At 42.5% G+C, this 20188-nt stretch overlaps 1 protein-coding gene, 1 long non-coding RNA gene and 1 other non-coding gene across 6 annotated transcripts in view; 1 reads left to right on the top strand and 2 right to left on the bottom strand.

The window, feature by feature from the left end:
- Window positions 1-399: 399 nt before the first annotated feature.
- Window positions 400-12899, bottom strand: LOC141928760 (uncharacterized). Its single transcript, XR_012624861.1, has 2 exons — window positions 12526-12899; window positions 400-9987 (listed from the first exon to the last, which is right to left on the bottom strand). It is a non-coding gene; the product is annotated as an uncharacterized LOC141928760 (long non-coding RNA).
- A 726-nt stretch (window positions 12900-13625) lies between these two features.
- TRNAQ-CUG (transfer RNA glutamine (anticodon CUG)) lies at window positions 13626-13697 on the bottom strand. Its single transcript has one exon. It is a non-coding gene; the product is annotated as a tRNA-Gln (tRNA).
- Window positions 13698-13951: 254 nt separating this feature from the next.
- RAB11A (RAB11A, member RAS oncogene family) overlaps window positions 13952-20188 on the top strand; it is a 37982-nt gene continuing 31745 nt past the window's right edge. For all 4 annotated transcript variants that reach the window (XR_012624788.1, XM_074836858.1, XM_074836859.1 and 1 more), the window contains exon 1: window positions 13952-14092. Coding sequence is in view for 3 of the 4 variants with exons in the window: in XM_074836858.1 (XP_074692959.1) it covers window positions 14053-14092 (40 nt within the window). In the remaining variant the exon portion in view is untranslated. The remainder of the gene's footprint in view (window positions 14093-20188) is intronic.

The raw sequence follows: 20188 nt of genomic DNA, 5'->3' as shown, positions 1-20188 counted from the left end.
TCTCTCACATCAGATATAAACCACTTTCCTTCACTAGAGATCTCAGTGCCTTATTATTTGCACTTTTATTTATCTTCAATGCCTAGGCCAAGTAATTGCATTCCCTGTATCTAAATGTTCCCCACAGTTTTGTCTGGCTAAGATACTTATTTTAGGCTCTAAACTCTTGTGTAGTCCTGCTGTTTAAAGTTTTTGTATTTTGTTGTAGAGATCACTTATATCATGATGGGTTAAGTGAAATATATCTATCAGTTAACCACTTCTCAGGAGTACTATTAAGCTTAATTAATGTTTGTAGAACACTATTGAGATTCTCAAGAGAAGCAGCTATAGAAGTGCAAAGGATTATAATTAATTTAAAACTACATCATTTTTGAGTAAATGGCTAACAACACAAGCTGAGACTCTCCAAGTAAAACTAATTTATTCGATTCTTAGACAGAAACACTCTGAAATATGTTTTTCCATTTACTACTACCGCTGTATGATGCATTTTGAATTTTATTGTCCTTCAATATCCTTTGGTCTATCCAGGCACATAACACAGCTTGCTTTAAAAGTTCAGGAAACGCTGTCCAACATATGTAAATCAGGTTAAAATAAAACAAACCACCAAAGAACCTAATAAACTCAGAGACAATCGACATCACCATTTGCCTTTAATATATTAAGTATTTGAACCATAAAGCCTGTAATTAATATTATAGAATAATTTCCATCTTTATTTATAAGGCATCTAATTTTCATAAATAGTCATTATCTGGAAATAAACCCAGATCATTAAAATTCAGAAAACTGACAAGCCAGATTGAGATCAGTCAAGATGTACCAAAGAGATTTGCTAGACTCCCTGTTTGAAACTGTTCTGAGAGAAAAATCTCTGCTCTCGAACAAGCTTAAACAGGACACCGCTTTGGAAATACAAGCAGTGCTTCATCCCCATGACATCACTGAACAGAACAGTTATTTTGTACGGTGAGAAAACATTGGGTCACTCTTCTCACTAACTGTCATGGAGGGTTTCCAAGAAATTGCATCTGACACATCTGCACTGAAAATCTGACCCAGATTATAGCTGATGTTCTCATAACACAGCTTTTCTGCTTTTCCAAAACTCTACAGCATTTCAAATACTTTTCAAAATAATACTTCTTTCTCTGAAAATACTTTCAGTACTTACAGTACTTTCAAAATTTTGCATCTAGTCAGAAAACACATTATGCAGAAAAGAAAAAGAAGAAAGAAATGGCACTTCCACCTTTCTATTTGCAAGCTAGATTTGTCACTCCTTGACTATTAGCTAGAGAGTCACTGGTATTTAAAAATATGTCCTTGTTGACTAAAAGAATGCATCTCAGGCCCTGCTGTCAGTGCTTTTGCTATTCAAGATCCAGACCATTTATTATTAGAATTTTTTCTAGGTAGAAACAAAACAACCAATTTTAAAAAAGCTACAGCTACAGAACATACTCAAAAAAATATTGCAATTGCCCTGTTAAGTCAGACCCGTGTCTATCCTTCTTCAGCGTAAGATACTTCTTTGAAGTGTAAGTGTAAGCCCACCAGAGTAAGATGATACACCACAACCTACCCTGTTTGGATGATTTTCTTACTAATTCCTAGAGAAAGGAGGTTGTCTCAAGTACTGAGTCATGGGGATTTCATCTCATTATAGATATTTTTAGTATCTGTTATTGTATCTTGGGTACTTTTAAAATCTGTATCACTGCCCAACTCCTCTCCTAATTATCTGAAATTCTTTTCTTCTGTAACTGCTTTGGAATGTTCCCTCATATTATTACAAATACTGGCCTTATTATATCAGGTCCTAATTATACTCATCTATCGATTCGGTTAGGTAAGAGTGTCCTTGTTTAAAATGTGAGGAACTGCTGAGAAACAGAGGCAAAACAAAGTAACAACATTAAATCTCACTGGTGAGTCACCGTGGATATAGGTCAGATCAAGCTTCTACCCTTTTCTGAGCTCTCTGAAGGTTTGGTCCAGCTTACCTGAAGGAGCTCCTAACCTCAACAGACCCCTCGTGCAGTTAGAATTCAAGCTTATGTTTGTATTCCTTTGCCATAGTAACACTGCTACCTCACCATGGCAGTTTAGAGGAGATGAACACTTAGCAACTGGAGCTACACAACCTGGAGCTGACAAAGGAGATGAGAGTGAATATAAACCAAAGCACCTTGGGAGTAAAATACAGAACCTATTTGTTTAAGCCAGGCTGCCCCAAATAATGCTATGGATCTGCTCAATCTCATCCACTTAAGTCTCAAAATTGATGTGCTAACTGATATAGTTGATCTGATTCATACCTGGGGGAGGCCCTCTGCTGCAACAGTAAGGAGCTCTATATAATGAGGTAGGCAGAGAGAACTGTGGATTAATTAAACTGCTTGATCACCTCTTTGAAAAAAGTAGGACCAAATGTTGATGAAATGCAAGTAATTCACGTAACCAAGTTTGAATTTGACTCATGACAGTACAAAACCGTCTTAATATATGGTGATTTTTAAAAATCACAGTCTGACTCAATACCAAAAAGAATACTTCCAGTATAAATAATGAGATTGGAGGAAATGTCTTTGGCAAGTCAATTTGTTCCATGCTGCTGATGGTTCCTGTTAGTGACAAGGATTTTTTTCAAGAAGGAAACAATGGAAAACAGATGCAAAAGCATTTACCAGAAGGCCAGGCAATGGCAGCTTTTCCAAAATGTCAAGTGTGCAGAGTAGAGTCAATTTAAAAGAGAATTAATTGTTTAAACTGAATTAATTTGACTACAATGAAGCCCTGTTAAGCCATCTCATCCATCCTGCTTCCTACTGGGCTGCTCCTTACAGTCTAAGTCTAAATACTGAGCTTTACTTTCAGATACTTCAGCTGAAAAATCCCTTACCCAGTCATAGTACCAATGTGTTGCTTTTGTAATATATTTACTGCATCCCTTCCAGGAACTCACCCAAAGGATTGTGTTCACCTCCTCCACATTCCCAACTCACACAAGTTAATCCCTGGGTCCACTTTTTTCCCCTCATCCTGTTTCACCTTCATACTTGTGGTGTTTTTCCAGATGCTTCAGGCAATTTCCATCACTGCATTCACCAAATGCATCTTTTGCCTGCAAATCTGTCCTTTGCATAGAGTCCCTCATATCTTCATTTTCAACAACTTTTCTCTTTTGCTTCATGCATTGCCTTGTCGTTGCTTGCCTTTGGGCAAAGGAAGTGACTGAAATTTAGGTCTACAGCTTCTATATGGAAGCTCATTTTCTCAAAAGCATATCCATACCTACTTCCCCTGGAACCAATCATCCCAAAGTGCTTCATTTCCTTCAAGGACATGGGCCTTAATGTTGTAGTACAACAGATTATCACCTGTAGAAGGATTACTCAAGGAAGCGCTGTGCCCGCTATTTGCATTTTGCAGGTCAACACAGATTTACAATGCGATCAACATTTTAGAAGTGACAATAATGGTTACCTGGTGCTCTTTTTCCTTGATAGAGTTATATGAAATGTGAACACCAGCAGAGCCACTGTTGCTCTGAAACCTTCTGTTTCCCATGGTTATAACCATGTCTACCAGTGACAGGCCAAAGCTGTCACTTTTGGTTTCCAGTTTCAACACAGGCAGAGAAACCATCCCAAACCCATCCTTTTCTGTTTAACGCAAAACCATCTGTGCCAGGATTTACATAAATTCCTTTATTTCTTCTATTTCATGGAGGAAAAAGAACTCCTGTCTATTAAGCAATAAACTTAACTGCCCTGGGTCTTGCCTGTATTGGGAATGTATATCAATTTAAATGCATCAGTGTAAAAATCAGTCTCATTAAACGAGCTCAAAGCCCTAAAATAGATTGAACACTGTTTTAACACTTGCATATAGTCATTCATATTAAAGTTATAATTTACAGGAGCTCATAATGAATACAAACAGGAATTAAAACTGCTGAGGTGTAACAACAAAATATCTAGTGTAACTGATTTTTAAAGTGACAGTTAAGAACCCTCTTCTGTGGCGTATTCAAGGCTTTGGAGGAATATAGTTGGTCGGGATATACCACTCCTTGTTTCACAGTGTACTAGAAACAACATATAAAATGTGAACACACTGAGGCCAAACTAACATCTTCGCTCTGCCCACTATACAAAGGGATGTGAACTGAAGTCAGTGAAGAATATCACCATAGAAATGTAATCCAGCAGATGCTCATTTAATTTTTTTTAACCTAAAGCCTGCAACTAACATCAAGCACAGCATATATCTGTTGTTCAGTTGCTGTAACATAAATGCATTGCATCGACTCCACAACAGTCCCAATCGAAAGGGCAGGTCAAACTGGAAGGGATCCTATGGAAGGTCCAGTGAGTGACAATTCATTAATGGTATTTAAATTAAACATTATAGAGCCACAGTAATGTAGCATTTCTTAAATTACTTTGTACACTGTCATTTTCTTGTCATGCAAGGGGAATGACTAATGCACATATGGAAAAATTTGAGGGAGTTCTTAGAAACCATAATGTTTTGCTTGATCATTCATAACCAAATACGTAAAGAACTATTCACCGTATCACTATTGCGCAGCTTGTATTAGATCTCCATAGTTACACTTGGCATAACAAGTTCAAAAACGAAGTGTCTTTGCAGGGCTGATAAGCAGACAGGAAGCAAATGAACATCTGCTACAGCTTTAGATGGTTTTGCCTTCAGCGGCCGCTGAAAAAGTTCAGGCTCTGCATTCCATGGACTGCTTGCTTGGCCTTTGACACTAGCAGCTGTTGAACAGGAGATGTAAAAATGTTATACCTACAGAAAAGGAGGTGCATTATTTTCCAAAGAAGTGTTGGGATATTTAATGGGATTTTTTTCTTTCCCTTTTCTGATCACTAGAAATGCTGGATAGCAGTCACTGCAGATGGGAGTTATCTCCTGAAGGTCAACCACTTCCCATTTTACTATTATTTTTTTCTAATGTTCTGTTTTCCTTTCCAAAACTGCTTTGTTTTGTTTTGTTTTGTTCTGTTTTAAACACCAAAAACAATTGCACCATATACTGAATAGTAATTATAATCATCATAATCTTTGTAAGGAAACCATGTGCTTCCCTGAATCGGGGCTGGGGCTTCCAGTCCAGGCAATCTGTCTTCTTGTAGCATAACAGCATTTCTATAGCATGGAGGGCCAAGGAACAGAGTTGTACAAAATAAGTATCAAACTATTTAGAGCAAACTATTTATTTGTTTAAAGAAAGAGCTGTTGAACAGGATGTTTTAAAAAGGAGCTCAGCCATGCAGTGCAGATTCTCTGCTTGTGTATGTGGAGAAAATCTCTGCTCCAGATAGTTCAGCAGTTCTCCACCTACATATTTGCATGGAAAACTACTAACAGAGAACTGCCAGCAGCATATTTCTTAGAGTATTGAGGCCCATGTACTGTAAATGCATCTTTAGGTACTTCCTCTGAGATTGTAAGTTTGCCTAGGAAATTACAACAGTTGTGATGAAATCGGATTTAGCCATATATGGTAGATCCTTTGGATCTGACACAATGAAATGAAAATGGGTTTCAGAGTAGCAATGAGAAAGATGAAGACGCTACTCCAGAGTTATGTAAGTGTAACTGAGAAGAGAATTTTGCCCAGAAATTCTACATTCTGTGCTTTGAAGTCGTATGCAGTTTTTTTATACGTTCTATTCTTAAACTGCAGATGGATGCTGTTTTGCCAGAAAATAAATGAAATACAAAGATGACTTCAAACATTTGCAGGAGCCATGCTGACACTCAAAATAAAGAAACATCAAGTAACTTTCCTAGTGAGATCATAAAAGCAGAGACACGCTGATCAAAGCGAGAAAATACAAGACTCTTACTCCATCCCTAATACAAGATGCTTTCTCTTTTTGGGACCAGGAATTTACCTGGCACAGAAATGTTCTGACAGTCTACAAATACAGTATATGAGGTGGATACTTTGCCAGTATTTAGTTAGTTAAATATGGGAATATCCACAAAGACAGTAGATTTTAACCCTTGAGACTGGCAAATGACTGACAGGTTATTATTGTTTAATAACAACAACAATAATGATAACAACAACAACAACAACAATAATAATAGTGGTGGCAGTAACATATTCATTCTGGTAGAGCCCTACCATAATCCTGAATATTCTCCACAAACACAGAACAGCAGATTGCATTTGCTCTGAAGAGTGTACTCTCAAACAGGTAAGAACAAGATGAAAAATACTGAATGAATTTTCACTAGGGGCAAATATCTTAATAATTCTGTGATTTTGGAGGGGCTTGGTTGTATTAAGCCAGAAGGAGTAGCTGGGCATGAAAACAGACTATATAAAGCAGGAAAGGCTACATTATTTGCATGATGATAATGCTATTATTGTCTTCTGGATTTCACAGGGAACTGAATTTTTAAAACTGTATTCATATTAGAATAATTAAATGTCTGTCTTGAACTGTGTGCACATTGCATCTAACCAGTTTGGAAACAGGCCAAAACTTGAAGCAATCTTTAGAAGAGTTGCAGAATCAATACATCAATTCCCATTAATTCAGTGTCAAAGGAAACAAATGTGTACCTGTCTGAAGCGTGTGCATTCCCTGCAGAGATGTACTAAAATAGCCATCTCCTGTCTGCCTTCTCTCCCTGTGACCTCCAAATATCAAAAAACAGGGTCAGAATGGGGGAAACCTAGTCTGGCTCCAAAATCTAAAAAAGCCAGTTTTAGTAACACAGTATTCTGGCCAAGTTATACACAAACTCTTGGCCAAATCCAAGACATTCCAAACTCTACCCCATTCACTGCACCAAACTCCTTGTTGCTTCTCTGGTGCTCCAGTCTCTCCAAAATACATCTCCACTCCAGGGCTAAGAACACCTAGGGAAGCTGAGATGGACCTCCTTTTAGTCTTCTAAGCCATAAACTGTAATTCTGCACAGTAGTGAGACAATATTAATGACTAATCATAATCGAGAGTGCATTTTAAACCAGTCAGAATTCTTGATCAATCCAAGCTCCATAAAATATGCTGTGCTCCAAACATCTTGCACATCTTGCTCACTGCACAGCTGGCTACCGAGAAAAATCTTGCCCCAGAACGTTTGCTCAAGCGCAGGAAATGTGTTTTTAGCATCCCAAAGGTGTGTGTACTCACAGAGCTGAGAGTGCAACCTGTCTGGCAACAGCTTTCCAGAGAAAGGAGCAGGCAAGAGGCAATGGGTGATGAGATTAGCCCTCACGGAAGGAGACTCCTGCTTGGAATATCAACACATCTTTTCAGTCTCTCTCATTGTGACTGTTTATGCTTTTATCAAATTTTCAGTTTGCTTCTTCAGCTACGGGACCAGATGGCTCCCATGCATAATGCACTGAATCATGGCAAGGCTTGAGGTATTTGTTATGTATAACAGCAAACACATGCGCTGGACCAGGTTAAACTCTTTCACAGTTAGCATATGGTGCATACTGCATATGGATGGTACTACAGCAGGTATCTATATATACATACAGTCGGAAGATTGGAGTATCTTTTCTTCTTGCAGGTTGTCAGGAAAACGACTGTCATACCTTCAACACAAATCGCAAGAAATAGAGGCAGTGCAGTAACACATGGCACAGGACAGATGCTAGGCACTTCCCGTGATGCGCAGTGCCTGATGGCAAGGAATCCTGGTGGGCCAAGGACAGGAGGCTCTTGTTCCCCCTCTGATTTCCCCTTGCAGCTTGTGATTAAACTGGTGCTGATACCTTGCCTGGTGCCTATTTTCACAGCCAATAGCTGTGGGCAGTATTTCTGACCAGAAGCACCTACTAAAAAAGGAGATAACCACATTGTTTGAGAGCATCTTTGCCTCTGGCATTTTTAAAATAGAAAACAAACCTGGTTTTCTCCTCATTTGCCTCACATAGATCTGGGTTAAATTCAAGTTGTGGCACCCCTGTGAAACTAGAGTGAATGGGAGGGGTGTTTGCAAATGCAACAATCACTGCTCCTTGGAGGGTCAGGGTATAGGGTTTATACAGAATGGGAGTTGTGCTTCAGTGACAAGACCATTAAAACACCCTGTAGTTGTCCCTTGCTGATATATTGCAAATACTCATTTCTGAACACTGTAAGACACTGGAATAATGAAAGATACTTTTTAGGAGGTGAGTGTTTCAGAGAATTCTAGACTGCCATGCTGGGACTCAGTGCAAGTAACAGATCCCAAGGCGGTTGAGGAATATCCCAAATAGCACAACTTGATACAGTGTGTGTGCTCTGGGTTGTGCAATGAAGGAGCAGCCAAGCAGCTGGCCCTTTCCAATGGCCACGCTCCGCCCCAACTATTTTCTGGGTTGAGAAAATTATCCTTTGGCTATTTTTCAGCCTGCTTTTCTTAGAATGTATTTGACATGCCCTCTGTGTTTGGAGTGACAGGACACCTCGTGAGCGAGTGCTGTGCTGGCCTTTGCAGACAGGCACGAGCGCTGGCAAGCAGCAGGACGCCCGTCAGGGACTGGAACAGTGACCAGGAATGTCAAAACTGCAGCCTGTGCAGAGCGGCTCTGATGAAGGTTAACGTGTGTTGCTACCACCTTTGAGGTCAGCACTGGGCTCACTTCAGCAGTCCTATAAATAGATGCCCAAGGTTGACTGAGAAGAGGATTTGGCTCTGATGGATCTTGTTTAGCATTCCCAAGAGAGAAAGGCAGATTCTTTTCCTTTTTCTCTTCCAGCCTCTAACCTTGAGTTGGTCTCTGTGGGAAACATTAGTGGCATTTGCCAAAAGAGCTGCCACTGTGAGCCAGATGCCCTGCTGTGTCGCACAAACCATACGTACATGTTTCTTCAACCCGCAAACCCAGACCTAATTCCACTAAAGACTCAGACTAATTCCTCACTGGCAAAACTAGGGAAAAAACCTAAAAAAACCCTTGAGCCTAATTGCTTGAAAACAGTAGGACACCTAGTGGATTTATAGGGAATATCTTTGGGATTATGAGCAACATTTTGTCACTTTCTTGGCAAAACTAACTATGAACATATTTATAGAGGAATCATTGAAATATCAGGGTTTCTATTTAATAAATTAATCTTGTTATAGCTGTTACAGCTTCCAGTTTGCCTGAAGAAGTTATTGCACCCTATAAAAAAACCAATGAGTATTGTTTGAATTACTTAAAAAAAAAAAAAAATTATGGGGAACTGGATAGTTCCCAAGGTCTGGGAACAGGAGAAAGGGTATTCTGCCAGATCAAAGCCATCCCAGTTGTTCCATTTGACAGGTCTCTAATGATCTTAATGAGCAAAGTTTTATAGACTCAGCCTGGCTCCCCGGATAATTGTACAGCTTCACAACAAGCATCGCCATGCTGAGCACAGCCAGCCAGCTCTGTTGGTTTTTTTCAGCAGTGAATGAATTGGCCACAGAAATCAAACTGCCTTCTTCATTCCCCAGGGCTGATCTTTTGAATCCAAATTAGAAGATGATGGGATGTGTGATAATGCTTGCACTGCTGTCGTTGACATTGTAGTTGTCTGGTAGCAACACCAACATCAAGCAGATTTTGACCCTAGATAGGAAATAAAACCCTGTGGCAGGGTGTAGTAAGAGGAAGAAGATTTTGAGCCATGTCTCAAATTATATCTTGGCCAGCAATTATCCTGGAACTGCCGGTATTATCTTGCTCATATGTCTCTGGAGGCAGCAGACACAGACAAGGAGATGTGTGTGGAGTCCAAAATGGATGCAGGAAACTGATGACTTCATTTTGACAGTCATCACAAGAAACACCAAGTCATCGAGTCTGTTGCATTCAATTCCCGTTCCCAAAGCATACTGAAAACTCTCCTTCCTTTCTGCTTACCATTATATTGTCCTAGTGAAAAAATGTCTCCAGAAGATGGTTAATTTTTCAACAGCCACTCCCTTCCCACTCTTTCTCCAGTGCCGCAGAGATCCCTAGAGAACAACAAAACCAGGATGAGATTTGATTTTGGATAGGTCCCTGTTCAGATCCAGGTCCTTTTTTGTTCCAGCTCTAGGGTTAGGAAAGAAAAGACTGATACAGAAAAGAATTTTGTTTGGGTTCATTTCTTCTTATATAGTCTTTTCTTCTTAGAGCTTTAGAATTAGAAAACAATGTAGCAGATGCTGGAATTCAAGTGGGTTATCAACAGAAAAAATTCGTATTAACTCCATGCATTTTCATTACTCCTACCTCTGGCATGGAATTACCTGAAAAATAGAACTCCTTGTACATCATAGACACTTTAATTTGGTCCAAGGTTTTTAAAAAGAGAGTTGTTCGGGTTTTTTTTAATTTCAGTGGATGGATTTTATACTTGAAGGGGTTTTTTTCTGACTGACATGCCAAACTGGGGGTAGTGAGTGCGAAGAGTATGCTTTTCTCTAATTTAGCAGCTGGATTGGAAAACTCGAATTATCTCTGAATAATTGCAATGATTCATGTATTGTCAGAAAATTGCAAAGTATTGATTTGGTTTCCCCCTTAGGAAATATTTCTGCTCTGATAAAACAGAGTAGGTTCTGGGGCTTTACTTTTGTCCTTCCTGCATTCTGCCCTGAGGAAGCCAGTGGCTCCTTTTCATCTGGGAAACAGGAATTTGGGTCAACAGCTATTCAAGGACAATTTTGAATTATTGCGATTTCCAATTTCAAATCTTTCCCTGAGCTTTGCAAAGTGATGGGCTTTGCAAAGTGTGAGCAGGGATTTCAGAGCCAAAAAAGCTGGGACCAGCAGCAAATACTGGCCATCCCTGTTTCACATTCTTCTATATCCATGTCAAATACCACTGGTGTGTTCTGCAAAGAGACCTTGACCTTGTTGTGGGAATGCTACAGCCATCAAAGATGGTGGCAAATGTTCCCATTTATTAGGCCAGGATTTCTCTCAGGTTCTCAGAAGTCAGTGTCAGGAAGAAAGTGGGAAAATAAAGTGAGAATCAGGTGCAGGGAGAGCATGATGCATAGAGCCTGGGGCTGAGCAGCTCGGAGATGATAGCTCTAACACACATCTGCACATTAATGGTGCTGCCGAGGCAAAAGCTGGGGCCTTTTTGGCAGCTGCTGTATGAATTTCCAGAACAGAACCATAAATACACAGTTATGAGTGTGACCTCTGCTTCTTTTCTTCGCTAAATTGAACATCCAAGGGCCAGCTGAGTATCATTCCTTGTCTCTGCTCCAATTGCTTGGAACGTGCTGCCTCCGCAAATGGTTGTGTCTAAGTACAAACTGAAGAATTACAAGAGAGCGCTAATTCAAGGTTTGCAATGAATTTAGTGTTCCCGCAAGGATGACACTAATGGCAATTAATGCAGCAGAAATGCCAGTGCTGAATGACTGTTCTCACATTAAAAGCTGTCAGTTGAAGAGCACGCAATCCTCTGTTATTTCAGGCCTGACCTCTGCTTTTTGGCCATGTTTCATACGCATGGGAGGTGTCCCAGCCCATCCCGTAACTACAGCAGCATGCTCCGGGAGGGGACACAGAGAAAGAGCAGAGCAGCCAAAAACAGTCCGTGCTGACAGCAACATTTCCTGAGGGTTTGTGTATTCTCATCTGGTGCTTGCCTGAACAGGAACAAAATTAACCCAGGTCTGAACAGAATATAAGACTTTAATTTCTGGAGCTCCCTGCTAGTCCAATGCCATCCTCTTGCCCTTCTCTCTGTTGATTCTTGTTTAGATGCAAAGTTCTTTCTGCTGTTTCAGTTTTCACCATGAAGAACCTGATTATAAACGATCAAATGCATTTAAACAGGCTTAGCTAGAAATAACCCCTGCTGCTGCTCATATACATGGCAATCTGCAGAAATTTTCATGTTACAATGCATGACTGGTAAAAATGCCTCTGCTCTGTAATGTCTTAATTTCAACAAGTGGTAGTAGTACAGCAATGCTTTTTAGCTCAGCCAGGAAAGACGTTATCCTCACTTTGTGCCCCAAAGTCTTACATAGGACGAGCCAGTTCCAGATGAGGAACATCTGCAATTTGGTGCAAGAGGAAGTAATGCTTATGCATATGAAAAATGTAGATAAAGGGTGTTTCTAGGCTCACAAACAAAACACAAAACAGAAAAAGGAGAACAGCTTTTACAGGAGAATAGCTAAAAATACTTCATCTGTGTTATTTTTATTTTTTTAGAACTAATAGCAGCTCTGAAGAATGAAACCAGGCCTGAGAAACATCAGGTGAAAATTAATAGGTTTTTAACAGCAAAGTTCAATGGAGAACTGCAAACAGGATGTGAGATAGAAACCTTAACTACAGAGTTAAAATATGCCCCAGACACTACACATACAAGTATCCGTTATCAATTTTAATGCACTACTCAATGCACTAGGATTGAGAAGCGTGGCAGGTGCAGGACAAGCATTTTTAGACAAGATTTTGGGTGTTCTGGGTTCACCTGGAGATAAAAAGGATGAATCCCAAGACAATGCAGACGTCTACAGACCTGGCTGCTACACTACCTGAGTGCTTTCTGCTCCTGCGAGGTCTGGTGTTGCAATGCCCTTCCAGAACTGGCATGTGCCATTATTCCCATGGGACACGTGGAACAGGCTCTTGGGGATGCGAAGCTCCAAATGCTCGGCAGGTTTGCAAGAAGCTGGAGGTGCACGATCTGCCAGGGCACACCAGAGGCTGGCGGCAGGACATGGGGTGAGCCCAGACTCCTCCGGCCTCACCCGTGTGCTCCTGGAGAGCCTCCACTGGCAGCGCCGTACCCCTGCAGTGTGACACGTCATGTGTCTTTGTTATTAGTGCTTTGTTTTCTGTGCTCAGAAGCTCTGAGGCAGTACGAACTATTTATTTTTAAACGCAAGGGATTACGTTATGGTTCGTTATCTTTCTAGCAGACAGTAACTGATGCACAGTGTTGCTGCTGATGCCTGGGGGTTACTTTCCATGCACAGGAACGATAACACAGTCACTGACTGCAGAGATGGCGATCGTACTGCTGCTGCTAACGACAAGCTGGTGGAAAAAGAGCAGCTTTAAGGGCTTTGGTTTAATTATCTGGACAGAAGTGCTATTTTTATCCTCTTCTATTTAGGTCTCAAGCCTGCACCAAGGGAAGCCGATGACAGAGCCGGTGTCTCCCATGGCACAGGGACAGACAAAGGGGACAGCCTTTTGGGAAGGGAGAAGTGGGGCGGGCAGTGGCATGGTGGTGGGGAAGGGACCTGCGCTCGCGGCCTCTTTGCACCTCACGAGGTGGAAGAGCTCCTTGGCACCTCTTGATGCTGAGCTCCAGTGGCTTTGCACGGCCCTCTCAGCCCAGCTCACAGGATGCATCTGTGATTCCTGGGGGGCTTCCCGCCAACCCACCCCGAACTCCAGGGTGGTTGTGGGCAGCTCTGGGGTGGAAGCCATCCCCCTGCTCGTGGAGGCAGAAGAAGGGGACCCACACCGTGGCTGGGGATAGGGCTGGTGGGCGCCAGCCAGGAGAAGAGGTGAGGTGTGGCTGTCACACCGCTGTGTGTGAAGGAGCCCGGGGAGCGAGGAGAGTGTTTGGCCGTAATTTGGGCAGATGAGGTCGGGAAAAAAGAGGAGAGAGAAGAAAACAATCAGGTTCCACCGAGATTTGAACTCGGATCGCTGGATTCAGAGTCCAGAGTGCTAACCATTACACCATGGAACCGCTCTACCAACACCCCCTCCCCGCCAGCCCTAGTCCCTTCCCCGCCCCCTCCCTCCCGCCGCAGCCCGTCCCCACAACCGTAACCGCCGGGGCCGGGGGAGGCGGGGTACGGGGGTGCCCGTGCGGGCTCCGTGGGCCGGACACACCGCCCGTCCCGCTCCGCGGGGCGCCGTCCCTTTAAGGCCGGGGTGGGGCGGGGCGGCGGTGCTGCCCCGGAAGCAGTTGTCGGCGCTGCCCCGGAAGCACCTGTCCGGGGGGCGGAGCGCGGGGGGCGGAAGCGCTGCGGCGGCTGCAGGGAGGGGTCCGGCTCCCGCTCCCGGTCCTTGGCCAACGCCGCGCCTCGGTGCACCCCACCATGGGCACCCGCGACGACGAATACGACTATCTCTTCAAAGGTAACCATGGCAACCGGTGGGGTCACCTTCCGCAGGGGGTCCCGGCCTTGGCGGGGGGTGGGGAGCGGCCTCTTCATGGCGCGACCCGGGGTGGGGGGGGTGTGTGGTTCCCCGCCGCCTCAGCCAGTTCCCGCCCCGCCGCCGCTTCCCTCGCAGCCCTGGGGAAGGGCCTGCGGCCCGGCGGGCGGGGAGAAGGCCCCGAGCCCCCCAGGCGGGTCCCGGTTGCCGCTGCCCTAACGTGGCCGCCCGGGCAGGCCGCCATGGAGAGCTGCGGGGCGGGGGCGGGCGGAGGCCTCTGGCCAGCCCCGTGTCGGCCTTACCGGTGGGAGGCGGAGGCTGCGCTTCCGCGGGCATCGCCAAGCCCTTGCTCGGGTGTTTCTGGAGCTCGATCGCCCAGGGTGTGCTGGGCGTGAGGGTGTGCCTGACCCGGAACGCGGCGGGGGCCTGGTCGCGCCCTTGCCCCAAAACGTCAGATTTGGACGGGTTTTTGTAGCGGTGATTTGGCGTGGCTGTGTCTTGTCCAAGCCTTCTGCTCCGTGAACAGGCTGAGGTGACGGCCAGCCTGCTGGGATGGCAAACAAAAATCATTAGAGAGGATGACCAAGGTTGATAAAGACTACTTCCTTTTCTAGCTATTAAATAGGACTATAAAGTAAATGAGTTACGTGCTCAGCGTTGGTAGATGATGCAGCTAATTTAATAAAGTAGTACTATTTGCTGCCTTCTGTATGCTGAGCATTTTGCGAGGGGGGAAGGTAACTGCTGTTTCACACCCAGGGCTCTCGTCTCCTGTCCTGGCACCTCATGCGGCACCCAGCAGGGAAGGACAGGAATACCTTGTTTTCCAGGACACGTACCCCTCCAGTCAGCCCTACACAGCAAGTTGGGTTAAAATGCTGCAGGTTGTAGTTAACTACTCAGTTTTCACTCCCCACAGAGTAAATACCAGCCTGCTCTAAGAGTTCATATAGCATGCTGTGAAACACGTACGGAAATGCTGACGTTTTGAAGTTGACTAGCCAATTTTTTTCATCCTACTGCAAAAGCAAGCAAAGTATTGTAAAAAGGGGTTGTTTATTGTGATATGGTATTGTAAATTTGAAGTTAGGATTTAGAGTATTGCTTGTTACATTGTAATGGTGAGAGACTCAGTGCTTGTCATCAAGAAACTGAGGAAAACATCAGTGTGTTTTCTGTACTCTGAAGCTCCTGTAATACCTTTGAGGAATTGCTTTTTTTTTGTTGCCCCTTTTTATCCTATGTAGAAAGTGGCATTATTTCTAACTATAAATTAGTCACCTATATTGCTATTAAAATCAAATCAGGAAGCGCCAAGAAGGGCCTGTTTTGTCAGCTTGCAGCGTTGGCAAGGGCCTTGCTGACCGCTAGTTTAATCGCATCAAGCAATCTTATTGTAGGTACTTCTGTGCACAAGTTATCAAAACCATTGCATTACTTTTACTTGTTCATACAATTCTGTCAGTATGCTTATAATTAATGTTTTAGCTGCAAAGGCCTGGGAATATCAGTGACGCAGAGTTTGTTGGGAGAGGTCCTATCTTTTATTAGATCTGGTTCCTTATGTAATTGGGAAATAATAAAGTTGGGATCTGGTTTTATAGAAAAGTTCAAAGCTAGTTTAACTGATTGCCCCTCCTACAGCTTTTTCTGTTTAGTCTTGTGTATAGAAACTGTTGGGAGTGCAGGGAATGCTGTGAAAATGGTGTTGTGAAGATGAGCAATTCAGATTCTGTAAAGCTAAAGTCAACTATGGGAGGTTTATGCAGTGTCACATAACTGGGATTAATGTGGCAGCTGAAATAACAAATGCAGAGTAATAGGAATTGTGGAAACTTTTGTAACTTCCCAGGGGTGATGGTGGTTCTGAACAAGCTGTCATCACTCTGGAATGATCTTGAAATTATTGTGAGTAGATCTCTGAAATGAATGTCTCATTACCAGGCACTGGTCGCAGAGGCAAGAGATAGGTAAAAACTCTTGGAAGAAAGTTTTTGCGGGGAACATTAAGCCGATGTTTGAACCTGAGACATAGGCATCTTGGGGCTTGAGGGGAAATGTAGGCAGGACAGGAATACCCATTTTGAAAGGGATATTGTAGAATTAAAAAGATGAAGGGCAGCAAAATAATCGGAAGAGAAACCTAATGGATTCATATCCTTATACTGAAGCGATGTGCAACTTTATCAAAATCAAAACAGTGAGTGATAAGGGCAAGTAGGGGAAGTATCTGCTGTTTGTCATAATTTGATGGATAAGGGATATCTGTAATGCTTCTTTTATTGAGCATCGGGCGAAAACAAAAGGACATAAAGTCTCACAGATGTATATGCAAGTTTTGGAGTGATGCATTGCCATGAATACTATAAATGGATTCGAAAGACTGCACAGATTTATAGAGGAAGGAAAATGTCTGTTGGGGTGTTTCAGTGTGATGGTTACAATGGCAAGTCTGAAGGTATTGTTTGTTTGAAGATGCCAGGGCTTGCTGGGGCAAAGATTAGCCTGTTCTGTTACACATAAAGTTTCTCAGACATCAGTTCTTGACAGTCAGACTGGGTGTTGGTCTGTAAGGACACTTAATCCATTAGGACAGTTCTGGGTTTATGAACTTGAAGGGACATGGTAGGTTGGTGGGACTGAGTTCAGAGGCTGACTTGGTTTAAAATAATTGGGTAATATTCTTTAGTCTAGCTGTCTTTTACTACTCTTGAGTTAAACTGCCACACGTCTGTTTACATGAGACGTCTGGTTTTGTCCTGTCAGCCACTGATAGCAGCTGTATGTCAGAATCTGCCTGACTGCTGGTGGGTGTAAGCTGAGCCCACCTATGCTGCCATGCAATAAAATCACAGTACCTGTTACAAAATACCCCTCTCCTGACTCTGTTGCAACACTTGAGCATATGCTAAAGACTAAGCCTAGCTTGTAAAAAGACAATTTCTGTTAAGTTCCTCTTGTCCAGCTACACATCTTTGTATTCTTCCACACTCCTTGGTTTTTGCTGAGAGCAGTGCCTACTGTTCCTAGCACTGCACTTGAGGAAATGCAAGAATTACGAAGTCCAGTTTGTAGAAATCTTGCTCTAATTTTCATGGGAGGAAAATATAATGGTAATATAAGGATACTTCTTTATTACTTAATAAATTAAGCCTGTCTTAAATGCAGGAACTTTTTACTCTTTTGATTAATGTATTTGCAGTAGATGAGTAGTTATCAAAGTAACCCTCACTTGTAGAAGATGGCTTCTGTGTTTTCTATGGACAAAGCTCGAGAGGATTACGTCTGCCCCTTGACCATGTGGAACTCTGGATTTGGGGTCAGACTTCTTGTTTCTGAACGTGGACCTGGCTTGCAGTGACATTCATTTTAGCTGAAACTGGAGTTTTTCCTAATTATATCTGCTTTCTACTTTGCATCATGTTCATTTCTCCAGCTTCCCTTTGATCTTGAGGAAATGCTCTGAAACTGAACAAACTTGTTGGTCTGGGTTTTAGAAAACACATTTTTTTCTTGTGCATTTCATTTAGAGAAATTAATAGAGAAAAGTGGTTGCATGGCACCTATTGGTTTTTACAATGATAGCAAGCCCTTTGCTTTTGCTGCTTTGGATGTGGAGGCACTTTTGTGTATAATAAATGTGCTGGCTTAGCTATTTTACTAGAGGTGTTTGGAGGCCCAGCTCTGCATTACATATCATACGTACAGGTAACGAACAACCCCTACCCCACAGTGCCTTTGAGACACCAGTTCTCCTTGTGACAGAAAATGGGTGAATAAAACAGGGGGGCACCAGTGCGGAGGGAGATTAATGTAAGACATGATCGTGTTGGGTTTATCACCAGCTACCTACAAGGTGTAGAATCAGGTGGGTTATCTTGTTCACATTTCCTTTAAACTCTAGCTGAAGTGGGCAGGAAGAGGTGTTCATCAGCAGGTTTTTCTGGGGGTCATGAAGACGTGTCCAGGCTCTTTATTGATATGCCTCTTAATAGCAGAGCTCAATGCAGAGACTGAGTGGTTTTAGACATTGTAATTCCCTAGTGCTGGTGTATTTGTTTTAAATTGTGTAATATGTGACTTGGGTAATAACTTTTGCCATAGACAATACAAGCTAGTGATGATGGATTTTCTATTTTCAACCTGATTAGGTTGTCAATAACATATTGCATGAGATAATTAAAGTATTCTCTGAAAATTTCAACTAAGTTAGAAGTTTAACAGGAGTAAAATTGGGTGAGTGAGCTGGAATGTTGGTAAAAAATTAATAATCCTTTCTTGACGTAGTTCTCTAAATTGCTTTTCATGCAACTTAGGAAATTGAATTCTTATTTTGGTGTTCTACAGAAATAAAACTGGAATTACAGAATGAAATTTATATGGTAGTGTGAACTTCATACTCTTTTTTTCTTGTTTTTTTTTTCTTTTTTTTTTCCCTCTCCACCAAATGCTTGTCTCAAACCTTTGGGGTGGTTGATGCTGTAGACAGTCAAATGCGTTGATTTAAAGCACGTGGTTGCAAGTATTGAACCGGCACATCACTGAACCAGTAAGACTGACCTGCCTAGTAGTAGTCACTTGGGGCAGGGCGATCACTTTCATGACTTTCAGGACGTGCCAATACAAATCTCCCTTGATTGCGAAGCTTTCTAAGGTGCTGCTCCAGTAAGGGAAGTGCAGGTCCAAAGAGGGTTATTGATGGAGGTTTTCAAGAATAGGTCTTGTGGCTGAACTTGCTTAAATGTTTCCCCTAGACCTCCCTCCTCTGAGTGCTGATGTCGTAAAGGAATTTGCCGATGATGCAAGTTGGGTGGTACAGGGCAAAGTCGGAGTGCAGCGCTGGAAGGGCTGCGTGCTGATGAGGACTGCAGTCCTCCAAATGAGGTGGGATTCAGGATGTGAGGTTTTATGCCTGGGCACCCATAGGAGCTTGGCAAAGTAAAAGTTTGCCAACTTAAAGCTAGAACAATTGGGTCTAATCACAGGCAGACTGAGCCATCAAGGTGATATGGTCAGGAAAAGGTAATAGCAGCTCCAGGTATGCCTAGTAGAGATGGAAATATTAAAATCCCTGTATACATCACAGGGAGGTCCTGCTTAGAATGATGTGTGCAGTTCTCACTGTGTGGAAAAGAAATTCAGAAACTTGTAGGGAAGATGTTTGGGGAAATGGAGAGTCTGTTTATAAGGAAACATTTGAGAAGTTGGTTTATTTAGCCAGTAGAACAAAGCGAGAGCAGATGCGGTTGCTTTCTCAAAATACCCCAGTGTAAACACCACCAGGAGGAGAAACTAATAAGCTAATGGACAATGCTGGCACATGAACACCACCATCAGCTGACCGCTAATTTCTTCTGAAAATTAGAATGCAATTTCTAACCATTAGGAGTGAGTTTCTGCAAGAAAAGGCTAATAAAAATGTGTGTGCAGGAACAATTAGCTTTAACATGGAACTAGATAATGTCATTTCCCTCCCAGAAACTGTTTGTCTGGGATAGTTAGAATGGGAGTCGGCCATCCATGGTCATTCCTACTGTATTTCTATGCTAAGAATATAATCCATGGGAACACTGTGTAGTATAAAATATCAAAACGAAGTGGTTTGATAAAGAAAGCAAACTTAAAATGAATAATACAGTCTTGAGTGGCTGTTAAAGCTGTTTCCATTCCTGATTGTATTCAGAGAGTGATACTTGCTCAGACTGGCAGAAGTGCAGAAAGTGTAAGGAGTCTTAGGTGCCTGCTGACTTTGCAAGCTGTTCTTGTATTCGTGTTCAAGAAGAGCTGCAATGGCCCAATTAAGTAGAGGAAATAGTTGACTTCAAGGAGGAATATTTCCCCTTTTAATTGGGACATATTAATCTGGTGCTGGAAACCATTTGGAACATAAGCAGCATGGGATTCAGACAAGGTGAGGAAAAAAACCTGGCAGAGGAATTAAAGTGATCTGTCTATTGTTAAATGACTTAAAGCTGTGCTTTGAAATACACACTGAACAACAAAAATAAGTTTGGGGGGAATGCTGAATAGGTATATGATGCATCCTGTTGGGAAAAGGAAATCTGTAGACTGCTTTTC

Source organism: Strix aluco, chromosome 12 (genome assembly GCF_031877795.1).
Source record: "Strix aluco isolate bStrAlu1 chromosome 12, bStrAlu1.hap1, whole genome shotgun sequence".
Taxonomy (NCBI): Eukaryota; Metazoa; Chordata; class Aves; order Strigiformes; family Strigidae; genus Strix; species Strix aluco.
Note: the sequence above shows the minus strand (reverse complement) of the source record. Positions and strands in the feature narration are given on the sequence as shown.